This window comes from Coloeus monedula (assembly GCF_965178545.1).
Source record: "Coloeus monedula genome assembly, chromosome: 12".
Classification (NCBI taxonomy): Eukaryota; Metazoa; Chordata; class Aves; order Passeriformes; family Corvidae; genus Coloeus; species Coloeus monedula.
The window spans coordinates 12,202,723-12,218,245 of record NC_138792.1 but is presented as its reverse complement, the minus strand read 5'-3'; the positions used below and the strand labels follow the sequence as shown (position 1 = coordinate 12,218,245).

Genomic DNA, 15,523 nt, shown 5'->3' with positions numbered 1-15,523 from the left:
AGACAGTACCTCTTTGCTTGTGCTGCTTGATGGAGGATGCACTCCTGTGTCTGAACTCTTGGAAGGCTCCTTCTTCTGCTTGTGGTCATGCTGGAGAGACAGCAGCTGTGTCTGATCTTTGGGGAGAGTTCGGTGCATCTTCCTGTTGTGCTGCCCATCTTCCATCTTCTGAAAGCAGAGAGTGATGAACTTCAGAGACAATTATGCCTTGGAGGACAACCAAGAGGCCTGCTGGAAATATTGGCTTTTCAAAGAACAAAGTGACCACAATTCCAGCAGGGCTGACAGAAGAGTTAAAACCCCGAGCAACAGGAAGAATAAAGTGGCACCAAACACTCTCTGGCTTTTTAGACAGCAGGTCAGAAAATCGTATTTGTTCTTTTTACTTCTACTAAAACCAGAGGTCTTTAACCAAACACCACACGATTCTGTTTGATTACAAATCAATTTGCAGCTGAACATTAGAAAAACATTGTGGCCAAGGTGACAGACTTGATAATGACAGTTCAGCATTAAAATTAACCTCTGCTCCATTGTTTTTGTGAAAAAGAAACAGTCCTGGTTACAATGTGAATGCGAAATGGGGAGTGGAGATTTAAGCTTAGGTTTAGCTGATGCTGGAAGCTTTCAGGGTATTTTATTTATTTTTATTTATTCCCTTTATTAAAGGAAATTTGATCAGACTGAAGATCCTTTCAGCACAGAGAAACAGCAGGGACAGAAGTGGGAGAGGCAGTGTCCCTGCTGTAGATAAAGGAGGGTGACTCAGTAACATCTAAGTTAACTCAAAGGAAGGCTGAACCTGAGAACAAGAGGAGTAAAGGCATTACTGAAGTCCTCTTTGGTCCATGACTCAGAGGATGGGAACACCCTTAGGGAACTGAGAAAGACATCAGATACAGACACAGGGAGCTGCAAACTGCTGTCAGCAAACACCCTCTTCATACCTGCTTCTTTTCTAATTTCCTCTGTCCATCTGCTATGAAGTATTCATCTTCCACAACTCTTTTGTCTTCTTTACCCCTATCCTGTTTCCTCTGATTGACCTTCACCTCTGGCCACCTCTGCTCACACTCCTGCTTCCTTCTTAGCTCCTGCTCTTGCCTTTGGTGCTGGAGGAGAGCCAGAGAATAACATTGCTTATTTTACTTTACTTTTGTACCCACCAATTACTGATGCCAGTGATCATAAATCACAAGGCCCATTTCCTGCTCTGCAGTCACTAAGGGGGGAGACACCTGACACACCACAGAGCAAAAGTGGGCAGGGACAAGCTGCCACCACCATGACTGCCAAACCGGAGTGAAATCTCTGCCCTTTTGGCAGCCCAGGGCAGATCTGTCATTAATGAGGCATGTGAGATCTCCCTGACAGCCAGCAACTAATCTAATGACAAATGTCTTCGCAACATTTCAAGAAGGAAAGGGTTTTTTTCCAGAGTGTTCCCATTTTGCTGGAGCAGCACTGCTTCACAAATGTCAGCTCTGGAGTGTTCACACAATGCTTGAGTTTTATCAGATACCCAAGAGAAGAGACATGTTGGTGATTTTTGTGTTGTGCCACGTCAAGAAAGACACTGAGGGGTTGGAGTGTCTCCAGAAAAGGGCAACAGAGCTGGGGAGGAGTCCGGAGCAAAAGTTTTATGAGGAGCAGCTGAAGGAGCTGAGGGTGTTCACCCTGGAGAAAAGGAGGCTCAGGGGGACCTTACTGCTCTGCATGACTCCCTGACAGGAGGTTGTAGCCAGGTGGGGGTCGGGTTCTTCTCCCAGTAACAAACAGGTTGTGCCGTGATAGGTTTAGATTGGATATTAGGAAAAATTTGTTTACTGAAAGGTTTGTCAAGCATTGGAATGGACTGCCCAGGGAAGTGATGGAACCACCACTCCTGCAAGTGTTACAGTATGTGGATGTGGCACTTAGGACCAAGATATAGTGGTGATATGTGATGATACAGTAATCAAGATATGTCAGTGCTGGGTTAATGGTTGGACTGGATCCTAGAGGTCTTTTCCAACCTTAATGGTTCTGTGATCTTATGATTTAGCTCTGCCTCTAAGACAACAGTGTGACAGGCAGCTGAAAAGACAACCAGCTGTCTTTTAATATCTTAAACAAAAGCAGGGCCAAGACTCTGGACCAGACCAACAGACTGCAAAGCGGGAAATGCATATGAGAAAGAAATGGGCATCTCTCATCCTATCTGCTGGGGCTACCACCACCAAACCTACTCAAGCAAAATGCCCTTCCTCTTCTGCTCACAGTTCAGGGCATGTTATCAGCAGGAAAAGAACAGAGCCCACCTAAAATCATTGTGTTCAAAAGTGACACAGTTCTCTGAAGGTGCAAGACTATGATCCAGGTTGTGCTGACAATTTAACACAGCCCTCTTGCCTTGCAAAGCCTACTCCCTACAGGCACATCTTTCATTTGTGATGAGACATGGAATAACTACACAAGCCAGCCCCCTACATCCTCCAGCCTCCTCCTCTGCTCTTTCTGCTGCTCGATGCGCTTCTGCCGCTCTGCCAGCAGCTGTTTCTTGTACTTCTCCTGGTCCTTCAGCTGCTGCTGCTGCCGATGAGGGTCAGAACGGTTTTTGTTCTCCTGCTGCAGCCTCAGAAATTCACGGCGGAGAGTTGACTCCCCCGGGAGATTAACTATGGAGCTGAAACAAAGAGGACGTTTCTAGGTGACAAAACATAGCATTAAAGAGAGAATACAAGGTGCTTTGGGAATTGTTTGTTGCCCTGTGCTAGCAAATCACTATATATCTCCACCAGTTGACCACCACCACTGCAGCCACACTTGCTGGGCTACAAACCAGCCTGAAGCTGATTATTGGGTCCTTCATTTGAAGAGCTTCCCCCTCCCCCCACAACACAAGGAAACCAGATCAGCAACTTATTACAGACATTTTATACTCAGCAGTTATGTTTGACAGCTACAAAACAGTTAAAGCTACCAAAGGGGACCCAGGAAATTAGGGATTCAGAGCAAGTTAAGAAAGCTGTTCTGGCTGAGGAGAGCTGCCTTCAACGAGAACAGCTTGGGCAGTCAAATTTTCTATTTCAGTAATAGAACTAACCTTGGTTCTCCTTCATCTTCATTCAGCTCATCATCTTCCTCCTCACTGCCACTGTAATCATAGTCTGTTTCTTCTAAAAAGGAGAATAAACAAACACCAGAGGAGGATGCTGTTAAGACATGATCTTGAACTTTGTTTCTGAGCATTCAGCCTGAACTACAAGCTAAGCAGGAACTGGAATTTAAAAGTCACATGTTGTACTGGGAGGCTGAGGGGAGGCAAAATATCCACATACATAATTCAAAAGCTAGTTCAGATAACGATTCAACGCAGCCCCTTTATGCACACCCACCTTTTCCAGTGACTGACTGTATTGGTTTTGCAAAACTAACCTACTTCCATTATCTGAAACAAATTAGGCTAAACCCACAGAGAAACCCCAAACCTCACAGCACCACCAGCAGAGGGGTTCTTCAAAAACGACATAAAAGCTTGCACTGCCCTGCTCTCGTGCTCTATACCTATGTCATGGCTATGCTGAGGCCACCAGTAAATCCAGGTTTCCTTTTGTATCAAAGGGAATAATTAAGTAAGCAAATAAGAAAACAAAAATTAATACTAGTTTTAGCACAAAGTTTCAAAAGCTGACCCACAGCTTTAAAGTTCTCTTCAAGATGAACATGAAGGCAGTTTTTACGGGGCAATTTCAAACTGGTCCTACCCTGCACTGTTGGCTGTATTACATGCTAAATTGGCACTTCATTTTTTTTTAAGTTACTATTTTGAAGTGTGTAGTCTGGCAATTCCAAACTATTCTCCTTTTCAGGGGAGTTTTGATTAAAAATAGCATTTTTCAGGTCAAAATACAACTATTTATGAAGAAGTGACTGTTATCATTGCACTTGTCCACACCCGTCTCAAGGGCAGTTGTGAGAAATTCTAACTCCCTATCTTTCCATTCCAGTGTGCTTTGAGATTCACAGGTGAAAGAGGTGGCAGAATTTGCAACTACTACTGGAGTCAGTAAATCTACTTTGCAACAGCAATTTAATTTTAGGCACAAATACACTCCTGTTGTCAAATCCGAGGATTTATAAGACACCTTTCAACACCATAGCACTTTCCAAGTTTGCCCTGACAGTCCCTGATCCTCACAGTGCTTCTGGCACTATAAAACATACAGAAAGGAAAATGGGGAGAGAGGGCAGGGTCGTTGGTCAACAGGCCACATGTCTCTGCCCCCTTTGCACAGCCCTTAGTCTGCCATGCACACGCATTTTCATAAGTATCACCCCCATTCCTGCACTGCTTCTTCCAGCTTTTGCTCTGAAGGGTAAGGCTGGCATTTGGAACAAATCTAAACTCTCTTTTTCTTCATACACTCTGCGAAGCAGGTGATTCATTATAACATCTGTATTTAACTGGAGCTTGGAGGTCTTCTCCAGGTCTCTTTTTTGCACTCCATTGCCAAACACTTGAGGAGTCCTGCTGCCCCCAAAGAACTCACAAAATAAAATTATATGGAGATCCAACAGGTAAATCAATTGGATCTGGGACAGAAATATGAAATGAGAGACCAGGAAACACTTGTGGAGCACTACTCAAGAAAGCAGAGATTTTACTTGGAGTCCTTGCTCCCTGATAGCATCAGGGCTGCTCTCAATGACTCAAGGTTCCAAGGACTTTACCACTAAAACACCATTAAGGACTCAAAATTTCTTTTGACAAAGAAATCTTCAAAATGGCCCCACCACTATCAAGGACAATGCTTTCTCAGTTTTCCTGGTTCTAGTATTTCAGCTCCATCTGCCTTGTGCTCTGCTGTCAAAATCTGAGGAGGACATGCTCTCTGAAATGTCTTTTATTTTCGTTTTGCCATGTTACCCTTTTCTCCTTTTTTCTTCCTTGTCCTGTCCAAGTGATCCTTCAGCATGATGCGCACTTGCCGCTCGTTCTGCATGTCTCGGATGAAGGAATGCTTCAGCAGGGTCTCAGTGGATGGACGATGCAAATAATGCTTTACAAGGCAACTTTCAACAAAATTTAGGAACTTCTTTGACCTGAAAAAGACAGAACAGTGGAGAAAAACCAATAATCCTTTTCAACTTGTGGACCAAGCACTACCCTCGAGTGATGGAAAGCAATAACTTTGCAAGGTTTCCTTCTACACTGGAACTGAGAGACAATTTGAGTTCTGCCACCAGTGAGACTCTTGGGACCAGCACAGTGCTGAGGGTGAACTCCACCACCCTCTCAGAGGAGCTACCTTGAAGTACATCCTGATCAACAAAAACCACAATCTGGCCAACACAGGCCTTTTAAAAATGCCCTTGACCTTTTGATAAGGTGAAGATTTTCTTTATACACTTCATTTAAAACAAAAAGTAATTCTCTGTAGGGTAGGTGACTGCCATTAGCCCCACAATGTCCATGCAATCTTCTGATAAACCCTGATCCCAAGCAGCCCATCTACGCCTTCCTTGCTTACCCTGCAATTTCGGCCAGACAACAAAATGAAACGACTGCCACAGTTTAGGCAGAGTTCAAAAGAAAGGTGTTGCTTCCCAAAGGTAAACTCTATCTTGCCCTCTGGCTTAATCTAGCACTTAGAAACAGCTTAGGAATCACCTCCTAGATAACTGCATGATTTAACAAAATCATTGTCCCTGGACAAGAGAGCTGAAAACCCTCCTAAGCCCAATGCAGCGAAAGTACAGGGTTTTTTCCACATCTCTTTACCATTTTCTGGATTTCAGCTTTGGGGGTGGGTTCCTTGGGATGAGAAAGAGTGCCCTCATGGGATGCATGTCACACAGGGCTGCCAAAAGAAACCACAAATTACTGAAGGATGCATGTACCCCCTGTGATATCACTCCCCCGTTCCAAACACCACCACTTTCAAAATCACAGCATCTGCCCCAGAACCCCACCAGTAGCCTACTAAATTCACACTACAGCCAAGAAATCAAGTCTCTGAGTACACAGAGATTTCCAGCTAAAAGAGATTCAAAAGAAAGGCTTCAAGGCAAGAACAAGTACAACTTTCTTCATATGTTCTATATATACAGCTTCAGAAGGACATAAAAAAGCTCACCTTTCCCATACACAAAAGTATGTTTGCACATAAACAGAAGTTAAAGCTGAGACTGAAATACTTAAATAGTTATTATGTCTGGCTTCTGGTTCAGATAAATGATAAGCTCCATTCTAACCAAACTCTTTGCCACATTGTTCATGGCATATGAGAAAACCCAGGATGAGGAAAAGCTCATACAAAGCACACAGCTCATAACCTGCACCATAGCACACAGCAGAATGACTAAGCACACATTTCATCCGTCCTGTGCTCTGGGAATGGGAGCACCATTATCAGGGAATCTGCCAGAGATTCCAGTCCTGCATTCAGAAGCTACCTTCTCTCCAGCCCACTGTACTTCTCTTTAGGGCTACTGTTGAGGAAAGCTGAAGCTACAAGGAACTCAGCAGAAAGCAAATACTGTCACATCTCACCTATTCCAGGCACTTTGTATGGAATTTTGAGCATGCTTAATCTGACACCAAGAAACGTTCAGGGTAAAAGGTCTTCCTTCACCAAAGAGAGCTACTGAATGAGAACTGATAGGAACTACACGGAGGCTGATTTCTTGTAATATTTAGGTGTTCAGCAGTTATGCTCTTAACAGAAATGGACTTAAAGCATTACAGAACCAGTAGAAGTGACAAGACTATGCTCTGGTAAAGCCTTCCCTGCCTTCTATTAATTTCTCTGCCTGCATCCACCTGCCATAGTTTCTTGCATTTGGTTCTGGCTTTGACTTTTTCCTTGGTATGTTCAATAGTACAGGACACAGTGGAAATGAGGGGCAGAACTCTGGTTTCTAGCTCTGGGTCCCAGACACTATTGTTCTACAGTAAACAAAAGACAAGGCAACAGAATACAATTCACAGCATTTCCCTGTCAAAACTAGGGAAAACATCAAATACAAATGGCAAGAGGAACTGGCATGCAAAGTTACAAAGTCTGTCCCAAAGAAAACTCTCCATGGACTCACTCATGTCTCGGGACTAAGCTTCAGTCAGGCTAAAGCACAGGGTCTGAAAGTGCTCCTGCTAAAAACCAAGTCTGATGGGAGAACAGCCAAGTGTGTTCTTTAAAAACAGCCTACATGCTCTCAGGCTCAGGCCAGAGTATGACAGATTTCATCTCCTGTGCTCTCAGCAGTGACCAGTTACTCCACATAGCCCATATGCTCTGCAGGAGCTGGGGCAAAGCCACCAGCCCTCCAAGCAAACAAAAATTCATGAGGACTTTCCACCCACAGATCTCTGCCTGACCTGCAAGAGGCTCTCTGGGGGAATGAGGAGGCAGCATGCTGTAAAACTGTGGCAATCTGCTGTCAGGCTGAGAGTGTGGTCATGGATCAAAGCCATTACATGTGAGCAAATGCTGTATTACTCCCAAATCTGTGAGAATCAAGTCAGTTTCAGAGTAACAATATAACCTTTAGGCCTACCTTCTTCCACTGCCATAAATTTTTTTAGTGACCTAAACTCAAAGCCACTCCTGCCAATATTTTCTGCTGACATATCAATGACTTCTGCTCCGTTGTATCCACAGGCAGTGATTAACAAACTGATGCTAACAAGAGCTTTAAGAAAAAAAGTTTTTTTATCCCAGGAGATGAAGGCAAGGAATCAAAACACAGACTGAAAGAGTCTAAAAGGAAGAAGAAAGCAAAAGAGTCCAAAATGAGAAAAAGTCATAGAGTGTTTTTAAAGATAAAGACAGAACCAGAATTCTGTGCATTAGTGCGTTGAGTACTAGTATGAGCTATTTTAACACAGAACACTCACACCTATATACAGAATCACTTACGAGGAGCTCCTTCAGCCATTTCAATAGCAGTGATTCCCAGAGACCACAGGTCACTCTGCAGGAAAAGAAACAATCCAATTTGCAGCTTGCAGCATTCAAGCTTGTTTGGTTTCTTCTTGGGTTTGGGTTATTTGTTTTTTTTACAGTTTCCCTAGATCTTTCCTGGATCATGTTGTTTTACTTGGAGTGACAAATATTCTGCTCCCTCCCACACTCTACTGAGTTTTTAGGAAATGTGCTAATAGCCAGAAGGTTCCCATTTCCCATGCAACTCTGAACAACTGATTCATCATTTAAGCAGCCAGTCCCAAAATGCAGACCTTCTGCATTCAAAAAACAAGAGCCAGACAGAATATAGCAGGCACTGTTTAAATATATGTCTTAAACCTGTTTTCATGAGGCAGCAACACACAGCAGTGCCTCACCCTTCTCCTTCTGGCCAAAAATAATTCTTGGTCTTAATGCTTTTCAGAGCAGTCATTGCTGAATTTCTACACTGATGGAACAGGAATTATAGTCAAGCCTTGGGGTCTGATTTTTTCTGTCTACAAAGTCTCCAGTCACACGTTTTTGGGCACATGAGAGGAGAGTACATCATGCAGTCACATTTATGTCACAATGTATGTTCAGCTCAGTTAATAGGGTAGAGGTCCCTTTATCAGCTGATCTGGACGCCAAGGGCCAGGTTTTGATCATGGAAGGTAAATTGCAACCAACACCAGTGGCTGTAAAAACTTCACACATTTCCACTTGATTAATCATATGCATTATTTCATTTTTTTTGTCTAAATGTAGCCAAATGAGAGGCAAGTAGCCAAACCAACTTGCAGAGCTTCTCTAAAACTTACCTTTTTAAAAATGAGAGTGATAGAAAACCTTCAAATATTAAAAGGAATAAACCATTACCTGAATAGCAGCTCATACCCAGCCCAGCACTCAATCTAATTTTACCAACAGAGCCCTCTCAGTCCAGCTGCTCTGAACTCCTCACACAAGCTGAAAGCCAGTTCACATCACAGTTTGTGGAGGGATTCAGCAACAAAACTGGTGAGAATTTCATAGATCCACGATACTGACTTGTTATTAAGTAAATGACTGAAAATTAAGAGTCCTATCTTCTGGTAAGTACACATTCTGGGAAGGAAATCAACCGGGGACAGGGAATGAAGACAAGAGATTAACTTCTTGAGGTTTCAGCAGAAGATTGGTATAGTATGCAAAAAAACCAAAATCATTCCTTGGGCATGACTAACACACACAACATGACCTCACTGGGCCAGTGCAGCACAGAAGGTCTGAGCAAGGGAGAATCACAGCCTCTGAATCACTACGAAATGGAAGCAATAACAGGTTCTTCTCATAAGTATTTCTGAAGCCACAACTGGAAGGAGAGGTGCAAAGTGGCAATGGAGAGAGCACCTGAACTGAAAGAGTGACTGCAGGATCACCCAGAAGATACCTGCTCAGAAAGCCATCCCTGGAAAACATGCTGCATGGTAAGGACAAGAGGAAATGCCCACAAACTGAAATACAGAAAATTCTGTGCCTTCTTACCTCAGCCACCCTGCCACTGACCAGAAATCATTCTGGGAAGGGAAACCACTCACAGTCACATGCTCATGAATGAGCAAAGGGATACTAATTACTGCCAATTAACTCAGGATTCACAGCTGACTACAGAGCAAAACAGCTCTATCACAGAGTGCAGTAACTTGCCATATTAATATTACACTACTTCAAGTATTCCTTTGGAATTTCTCTCTTCCTTTCTTTTTTATTCAGACCTGCAACCATCTTAGCACGTTTTTATTGCAGAGAAATAAATGGAAGTGTATTTCATGTATTAAAAATTTGCAAAAAGTACTCACAGTGAAACGGCACTCTTAAAAAGAGCCTCTACCCACATATTACAAATACTTCTATTTGTACAGTTCTAGGATTACTGTGGTTTAAAAGACAGGACGTTTGAACTTTTCAAATGAGCAGGATTACAGCAATAACCCACGTTTTCTTACCTTATGAAGAGTTTAACACTTACTCTGTAATCATATGTAGAGTCTGGGTTCTCCTCACAAGCAATGACCTCGGGTGCCATCCAATACGGTGTGCCAATAAATGTGTTTCTTCTCCCAATAGTCCTGTCCAGCTGAGCACTTACACCAAAATCCACTGAAAAGCCAAGAAGAGGTAAAGAAATTAGCAAAAAGTTGTATCCACATGGCAGAGCGTGTGCTTAGTTACTTTCATACTGTTTAGAACACCAAACCTTTGGGCTACAATATATAGGAAATCTGAGTTCCTCCAGCATATCTTATCCAATAGGTGAAATTCAACTGCCTCTCTTTTTCCCTTCTTTTTGACAGAAGAATTAAATAAACAGCATGTTAAATCTGCCCAGTGTGTTACAGCAAGAGGAATTGCTCTACAAGACATTACAGAATAATTTATGCTTAATTTAAATGCTACATTGAGTAGGACTCATTGAGTAGGTCTTCAACTAGGCTGAAAGAAAAAATAGTATCTACACACAAGGCAAATTTGGATGTGTCTAATATAGCCACTTGTGAAAGCTGCACAGAACTACCATACCACTTCATTTTGAAGTGTCTGGAATAAATCCTTCCCTACGTTCATACAGTATCTTAGAACAAACTGGAGAATTTACTACTTTATTCTCATCTTAGATCATTGTAATGAGTGAATCATGTGGTTCCCTTTGTGCTGAAAAGGGTGATACCTTCATAAGGACTGTACAGCAAAATGGTTTTGTTCAAATATGAAAAGGGTCCATACAACCAATAATTACATGATTGTATTTCTCGTTGAACAAAAACCCAAGACACACTAATTGGATCCACTGGGATAGCACTGGAGTGATATTCACAGAGGAGACAAAGGAAGGGGGAAAGGGAAGGACTGAGAGGAGACAGCCCCATGGTTACCATCAAGGAGCAGATTTTCTCATTGATGTTGCCTCATTGCAGATCATCTGCAAACCAAAATCATTTGTACTGCTATAATTTCATGTGCCTGCTCAGCAAACCTTCTCCAAGAAGAAGGTGGACCTGACCTTTGGGATCATTCTGTGCTCTGTGCTTCTGATGGGAAGTGCACACTTTTACACTGAAGTGGAATAGAATTGAATTGAGAAACTCTTGGTTTTCTAGCTTCTTTGCCTTAAGACACATGAGCTAAATCTCACTGGAAACAACTTTTTTTTTCTTTTTTTAATCTTTATACTTAGTAAATCTGTTCCATCTTTACCCAGAGTCAGAAAGGTTTAACTGTTTTGTCAACCATGTGAGGAATGGTAGAACTAATAACTACACAAGACCATAAAAACACAAAACACCCCCATCTTACCTGTTTTAAGAGGGAACAGTTGACAATTAGTTCATATGATTTAGAGACTACAAGCAAAATCCTGTCTTCATTTAATTTGACAGCAAAACTCCCTTTGACTTCAGTGAAGCCAGGTCTGTGCCAAAGTGTTAAACCATAATGAGATTTAAAGTACGTATTTTTACTCGCTCCAACCAAACATCCTACTCCACATCCACAAACCATGTTTATTATTTGTTGTTTTCCAACTCTACAGTGAATTTTTTCAGTTAAAGAGAGAGGGACTGTAAAGATCATCACAAATGAGAAGTGCTCCCCTTGAGATTTCTTTAAAACACTTCCCTGTGGTGTCTTTCCAAAACATGAAAGACATGCCCTCCTCAAGAGAGATATGTATTTGAGTTTAGTTTTAGGAAGTCAGAAGTTGTCAACATCGACAGGTCGCAGCAATAAAAGGAAATGAGTAAACCCTCCAGCTTTTTTGAGAGATTACTGTTACTCAGTGGTAGCCACTTACACTGTCAGATTTATGAAAATCTCTAAGACCACTTCCTTTACAGAAATGGATTAGCGAAATTTGTTCCCCCAACTTTTTTACTTTGGAATTCTTTTGCATCCCAGGATCCTCTGTAAAGGCCTGATGGTGCTGTGACTTACTGGACTCATTCTGTGTGTGACTGCCTCTATTGCCCACAGGCTGTGAGGGACGCCCTTGAAGAACACATCACATTTTCACCTCTTTCTACATGACAGACACCTTGTAATCACAAGCAATACGATACTTGGTACACATGCTGCGCTTAGGTTACTGAAAATTTTTTTTGAGTCAAGATGGCAATCTTAAATTTTAACAAACAGGTTTCTAGCACACATTTAAGGGAACTTACCCAACTTTACTTCCGCATTTTCTGTGAGAAGAACATTCTGTCCTTTAATATCTCGATGGATCACATGGTGAGCATGAAGATGTGCCAATCCCTAAAAGAAAACCAAATTTTCCTTATTCTTTCTTCCTAATATTACCATGAGTATGGCACTGTTGCCTTTTTACACTTTTATTCATAAGGAAAGTCCTTTACATGTTACTAGCAACATTTTCAGCAAGAAGAGGACAGCAATCATAAGTCTGCTTGTCTGCTTCACCACAGGCCTGACAGTGGTGGAGCATCTCTTGAGTCAGGTGTGAAGAGAATGAGGTAGCAATATTTTAAACTTCTGTCTCAAAACCAAGGCATGCTCCTTACACTCTATGTTAAAAGCAAACAAAAGAGAAAAAGAACAAAGCAGAATGCCCTGTATGAGGACCAGAGACAGCAGCTGGCTGGTTGTAGTGGCCTAAATTTTGCATTCAACAAAATGGGAAATTCAGTAGTAAATGGACTAGGGAAAGTTAAAAATACCATGTCAGACCTCTTTTTGAATGCAGCAAATACTGTTTTCAGTCAGCTAATATTTGCTATCTCCTCCTGCATTTCAAAATTGCCCGTGGTTGAACTAGCATAGACATAAAAGAACATGCTGAAATAATCCGTTCTGGTAATCTAGAGATGCTTCACTCACGACACTTAGCCTCTCTAATATTAATGGCTTCAAACAGAGCTTCCACCCATCTTGTATATTTTCCAGAAGGAAACATTGTCAATCCATGTGCAACTGGGCCATTCTGTTTTGCAACAAGCATGATTAAATCCAATCCCTTGCTTTTACCAACATGCTGTTACAGTTTTCAGTTGCATGAGCATAAACCTAATGTTTTAACATCAATTGCTTTAACAGAGACATTACAGCCACACCAATGACGAATAACCTGAGCACACCATTAAGGTTTTTTCTTTTGCAGAAGAACTCCCCATACTCTCCAGATATAATGATCATAATCTGCAGGCTAGTGCCAAATCCCTGTAAGAAGGCAAATATTCTCTATGGAGCACATTTCTCAACTCCTATGCCCCAGAAATAAAGTTTTACCCCTATTCAAGCATTACTTCAGCATGCCATCTAAATTCCAACTCCCAGAATACACATTTATCTTACCATTATTTAGAAAAGATGTAAAACTCTATTATAGGGAAGATGGATCAGTAATTCTGTAATAGGTTTTGAATTTAGAATGACTGGCTCCAACATCCTATTTTTTTTCCAGTTCACTAGATTACACTTGGGAATTGTTTTATCCTCTGTACTTTCCAGGGGAGGAGGGGAAAAAAAAAAAAAAAAAAGCAACCCTAAGCTTGCATAGAATGAAATATAGCCCAAAGATTTGTCATGGGGAATACTGTCCCAGCAGGGCCACCTTTAAGATTTTGGAATGCTGTTTTAGTGAACACTGTCTCTAATAGTGTGGAAAAGAGACCCCTGTGTGTGTGCAGGCAAAGGAATTACGAACAGAAAGATCTTACAAGCATGAACAGCTGAAGCAGTGAGCAGTAAGATCTGCTGATGTAGAGGGCAGTCATACTGAAAACAGAAAATTTATTTACCTTTCTAGGTGCCCCCTGTCTGGAATTTCAGAAGACAGCTATTCGCCATAGGAAAGAGGAATTTTCTGTTCTTCACACAGAAAATGGGATTAACTACAACAATATGGGATGTCAAGCAGCTATCATGCCAGCTCTCAGGGCTCTTCTGAACTCTAGGACCATAGCCCATGAGCCCCATGGATCACAACCTTTAAATAATAATGCTCATTAGTGACCTATTTTAGCAACCAAAGGCTCGGAAAGGCCTTTCTGTTGCAAATGAGCAGCGAAGCTCTGCTGGCAGGACTCACCCTGAGAACCTCTCTGCAGATGTAAGCAATCCAGTCTTCCTTGAAACAGTTCCCTTTTGTCTTCTTTACCAAGTCAGTGACAGAGCCTGCACCGCAGTACTCCATCACCAGCTGCAGGGAGACAAACACACACAGGGCACCATCACCACAGCTCTGCCAGTGTGCAAACAGAAAGAACACCTGCAAACACCCACTTCCACCACAACCCAGGCATGGCAAACTACACGTGGCCTTCTTGGATACCAAGCAACTTAAAATCTCATTTCCTCTATCACATGCACTGCTAAATAAATAAAAAACCTCACTAGACCTCCTCGCCTATTGCAGGTTTTAGGTAGGGTTTTTTTTTAATATACACGAAGTTGGAAAAGCAAGAGCTAACAGCACTGAAAAACGTGGGAATTTTTTAAAAATTTGAAATTTCTCATTTTGCTGCAGAGCTTCAAAAATCTTGCAGCAAAGAATTGGAGGATTCATTATTCTTCTTTTCTTTATTGGCAATTTCTCTGCTTCTTTTTTTTATTTTCCATCTGAAAAAAGGAGAGGAAAGCAACAAGAATGAGGAAAGAAGGGATAAAGGACAAGGTCTTTCACTTCAGTAAAAAAAAAAATACAGAAGCATTTAATTTGAAAAAAAAAAAGGTTCAAGCAACAAATCAGAATGACAGCACAAGTCACAAGAATCATGACATACTTTATGCCCATCCTCAAAGGAAATCATTGGGATGGAAGACATCTAGGGAGGAGTAGTTTTTCTCTTTTAGATGTTATTCTTCAGAACAATGACTTCAGAGCTTCACTAAGACAGAGTCCAAGCCAAGCACACTGGAGATCTAAAGAAGAAGCTGTAAATCTGATGAGCAGAAATGACACTAAAAACTTACCCAGAGCTGATCATCTTGGCCCACAGGACTTTTCTTTACAAAAGCCCCATAATATGTAGCAATATTCCGGTGATGGGAGTACTTTTTTAGCATATTTATCTCCAGCTTGATTTCCTCCTCTTCATTCTGTAACAAAAGAGAGCAGGAGGCTCCTTAGGTTACCAGATATCACTGAGCCCCAGGGCTGCAAAGCAACCTCTGTCTTTAGAGGCCTCAACATGCTGGAACCACCATGAGCAACCTGGTCTGATCCCATGGCTGACCGCGCTTTGAGCAGGAGGTTGGGACCAAAGTTACCCTGGGATTATGAGACTGCAGCTGATGGACAACTCCTAAATTGACAACCGAATCACCCTGATGTATGGGTCTAAACCAATTAATTACTAGGGCTTGACCTAAAGAATCAAAACCATCCCCACTTGGGCATAAGAATTGCATATTGTCTCCTCAGGGAGCTTAGAGAGCACCTATTACTCCCCCACTCATGGTTTCTGCATGCAGTAATTTAGTCTTGGAGAAACTAACCAGATTCAAACAAAAATAAAATTATTCCTAACACTCCATTACTTAAATACTTGGAAAAGCACTCAGGGCACACATCAGCCAATTTGTCTTCCCAGTCCTGT

General features: G+C 41.9%; 1 protein-coding gene across 1 annotated transcript in view; it reads right to left on the bottom strand.

Annotated features, from left to right (window-relative positions):
* NRK (Nik related kinase) overlaps nt 1-15,523 on the bottom strand; it is a gene marked incomplete at its 5' end in the record, with an annotated part of 88,450 nt that overhangs the window by 38,055 nt on the left and 34,872 nt on the right. The window contains 11 exons of the mRNA XM_082289604.1: nt 10-168; nt 948-1,112; nt 2,470-2,665; nt 3,086-3,158; nt 4,910-5,085; nt 5,765-5,843; nt 7,902-7,956; nt 9,940-10,070; nt 12,131-12,221; nt 14,014-14,124; nt 14,898-15,023. Of these exons, the coding sequence (XP_082145730.1) occupies nt 10-168; nt 948-1,112; nt 2,470-2,665; nt 3,086-3,158; nt 4,910-5,085; nt 5,765-5,843; nt 7,902-7,956; nt 9,940-10,070; nt 12,131-12,221; nt 14,014-14,124; nt 14,898-15,023 (1,362 nt within the window). The remainder of the gene's footprint in view (nt 1-9; nt 169-947; nt 1,113-2,469; nt 2,666-3,085; nt 3,159-4,909; nt 5,086-5,764; nt 5,844-7,901; nt 7,957-9,939; nt 10,071-12,130; nt 12,222-14,013; nt 14,125-14,897; nt 15,024-15,523) is intronic.